The 3,335-nt window shown below is 36.9% G+C and overlaps 1 protein-coding gene across 1 annotated transcript; it reads right to left on the bottom strand.

Annotated features, from left to right (window-relative positions):
• Positions 1 to 198: 198 nt before the first annotated feature.
• On the bottom strand, positions 199 to 1,597 carry LOC120492193 (erythroblast NAD(P)(+)--arginine ADP-ribosyltransferase). Its single transcript, XM_039690359.2, has 3 exons — positions 1,307 to 1,597; positions 1,134 to 1,205; positions 199 to 1,065 (listed from the first exon to the last, which is right to left on the bottom strand). Exons 2-3 carry the CDS (start codon positions 1,179 to 1,181, stop codon positions 319 to 321), a joined length of 795 nt encoding a protein of 264 aa, XP_039546293.2. The 5' UTR covers positions 1,182 to 1,205; positions 1,307 to 1,597; the 3' UTR covers positions 199 to 318.
• Between the last annotated feature and the right edge of the window lie 1,738 nt (positions 1,598 to 3,335).

The following is a 3,335-nucleotide window of genomic DNA, read 5'->3' on the forward strand; positions in this document are numbered from 1 at the left end:
TGCTTTGAAAGATTTATTTGCTTAACAGAAGTTGAATAAAAACAAAAAGCATTTTGTGATGTTTACCTTGTGAACCAACTAATCGTACAATTAGACAAATGCTGTAATTCAATAAAACACACAATAACAACAAGAAACATGCAATATCTACATGTTAGCACATAACAAAATAATGTTAGAATTATAAAAGTATTCAAGAAAGCAACTTGTTTTCCACTTTTGGATGCCACGGTACAAATCAGGTCACTTATTTTTCCAGAGCTTTTCAAAGTAACACAGTGTCACCAGAAACTCAAAGTACTTTAATAGTTTGTAAAACTACACCATAATAGTTTGCTCTGGTCTTGTTTTTTTCTTGAATAGAGCACAGTTCAGCTCACTTCTTGCTCCATCGTGTTTCAAAGTGATTACAGTCTCACACCAGAGATCTTTCTGAGTTTGTCTCGTCTTGATTCCAGTGATTCTAAACTTTTCATAAGGAGGAATCAGCACTTCTTTCTCATAAGGAAGTCTAGAATATTTTTCCACATTAGCACCTAAACAAGTGTAGATTTCAAAACAAAATTTACTTCCAAAACGCTTTGCTACGTTACGATCAAGAGAGGAGGATGTAAATGAGCCGAAACGAACGATTGGAAAAGTAAACCCAGTAATTGCAAGCTTCGTACCACGAAAGGTTTTAAAGCATGTATTTTGTTGTTCCCTCAGAGTCTCTATCGCTTCTGTTAATAGAAACTGAAGTGAATACCATTTGTATGTCCCAGCTGTGTAATTTTGTTTTCCATGTCGAGTGTCATTATTAAATTGAGTATATATTTTATATTGTACTGTGTTAGTGTACACATAAATGGCAATTGAGTTAGTACGTTTCAAAGCATCACCTGCATTGACTGCCTTCCTTTCACCTTCTTCCCAAGCATTATTAAATTTAGAGTTATCACGTTCCTTCACTAGATATTCTTTCTCCACCTTTTCTGCCATTTTCACTCTACAGCCGTAATAATAGTCATCAACTGAATTCACTGCCATATCCAAGTTTAGTCCTGCAACCGCAGCTCTGTGATCCTGCAGAAACAGGAATCGTAATGATCACATCATCAGTATGTAATATTCATACCAGAACATAAGCTTACCTGTCCCAGCGCAGCTAAAATGAGAAGAGCTTCAATGATCAGCAGCATCTCGATTCAGTCAAATCCCTGATGCTGAAAGACAAGAAAGGTTCACAAATATTATATTTATATCAGGAATATGCGTGTAGATTTGCACAATAACGTTGACCTTGTTCTTTAACCCCTAAACTTACCTGAGAATACTGTTGTCTGTTTTTGTCAGAAGATTAGAAAGTAATTTGCTTTCAGTCAGATCACAGCGCTTCTTCAAACAAAGGAGGTTGAAGTTGCTTTTTATAACACTAATAATGTGTGTGTGTTTCCGAGTAATAACAGCTGAGGTGTGAACTTGTTGCTTTTAGCTCAAGTAAACTGTTGAGCCCGTCATAATGCAACTCTTGTGAAGGTCTGTGTGGTTTCACACTGGCTAAAAAGGGCCGAAGTTGTACTTTCAGAAGCTCTGACTCTGAAGTTACAGTTGTATCAAAGCAGCTTCACAGTATCAATGAAAACATAATAACTATGTTCGTTTCTTAGTGGAAAAACATCCACGTTTGGTAGACATGATCAAGAATCAACTGATTGGTTAATTAATTTGAATATCCCCAACTGAGCAAGCCAAAGGCAACAGTGTCAAGGAACCAAAAAACTCCATCAGTGACCTGATGAAGAAAAAAAAAACCCTTGGGAGAACATAACACTCAGTGTGGACTCGTATAAATTTACACTGTACACTGTAAATTTAACACTGGGGATTTTGCTGTTTAAAGTTTAAAGTATCACGTTAAAAAAAATCAGTTTATTGCCATTACAATCAATAACTGTAATATAATGAAAGCCAATTGTTTTCTGGTAAAATAGGAATGACACCTTGCACTTGAAGAAAGCATCTATGAATGTATTCATAAAAAAAACAACATTTGTGAAAATGACCTTTTGTAAGGATTAATCATGATTTTGAGTTCACAGCACTTGAAATCTTAATTTTATGTATTTTTAAGGTAAAAAGTTATTTGAACTTATATTTTTGAGTGACAGGGCCAAAATGCTAAATGTAAAGTAATGTTTAATCAAGTACACTTGATTGTTTAAGTAAAGACCACATTAGGGTTTACACACTAACTGTAAGGTAAAAATTATGAATGTCTCTAGGCTAAACAGACTTTAAACGCAAACCTAAGCTGATGGCGTTCACATGTACATTAAGAACTGGATTCTAGCTCATGTAAATTTGAATAAAGCACACTGCTTTGTTTATGATTTGTGTATCTGCAGCGTCGGGTTCCCGTTTTGAATGATGAGGATTATATCTGCAGAAATAGACAGTCGCCTCATTCACACGCGCAGGCGCAGAAAGAGCATCTTCATGAAAAAAAAAGTTTAAATATAATTATTTTTAATGACATTCATGTGGAATGGGGAGTGTAATGCAATATTTGCATACTAACCACATCGTGTTTAACACGCAAACGTTCAGTTCAGTTAAATCAGGTGAAATTAACAGCTTTAGGGTATCCCTTACCCATCAGTTATAGTTTGAATCGAACTGCCATGTGTTTTTTTTCTCTCTCCATCTTTTATCCATACTAGTTAACAAAGCTTTCATGCAGGATCTGGGTGCTTGTTGTGTGAAAAATGAATCGAAACGCGTTTCTTCATTAACGAAGTCATTGCCACTTCCTTAAAGGACTTTGAGGAAGTGCAACGTCGGCTTTCATCAGCACTGTCGCGTCTGCTTGGTGTGTTCCAGAGACAGCCTCACTTACACAAAGAGTTTAAGTTGTCAATTTAGTAATTTTATTATTGTGCTGCTGCAAATTATTCTGCCCCGGGGATTAATAAAGTTGATCACAGGAACTGCTGGTCAGGGAGCCACAGTCTCATGCAGGGCTGAGAGATGTTGTCTATGATGAAGTCAGCTTAGCTAACATCTCCTCGATGGTGTCCAGACTAGAGGACAGTCCAGGATAGAGCTGGCCCTCTTTATCAGTTTATTAAGCCTCTTTCTCTCCGGTCAGAGCTTCAGCTCCCCAACACACAAAGAGCAGCCACATAGTGTAGAAAAAAAAGTCGAGTGCTAAACAGAAAAAAAACAACGACATAATTTAGCACTTTATTTACAAAATATGAATCTCTAACGCGCTGTCGCGGTGCAAAATCGTATGCTCTCACACGCATGCGTCATGGTGCTCTCTAAACGCCCGTCTCTGTTTACCTGATCGT

This window comes from Pimephales promelas, chromosome 16 (genome assembly GCF_988280905.1).
Source record: "Pimephales promelas chromosome 16, fPimPro1.hap1.1, whole genome shotgun sequence".
Taxonomy (NCBI): domain Eukaryota; kingdom Metazoa; phylum Chordata; class Actinopteri; order Cypriniformes; family Leuciscidae; genus Pimephales; species Pimephales promelas.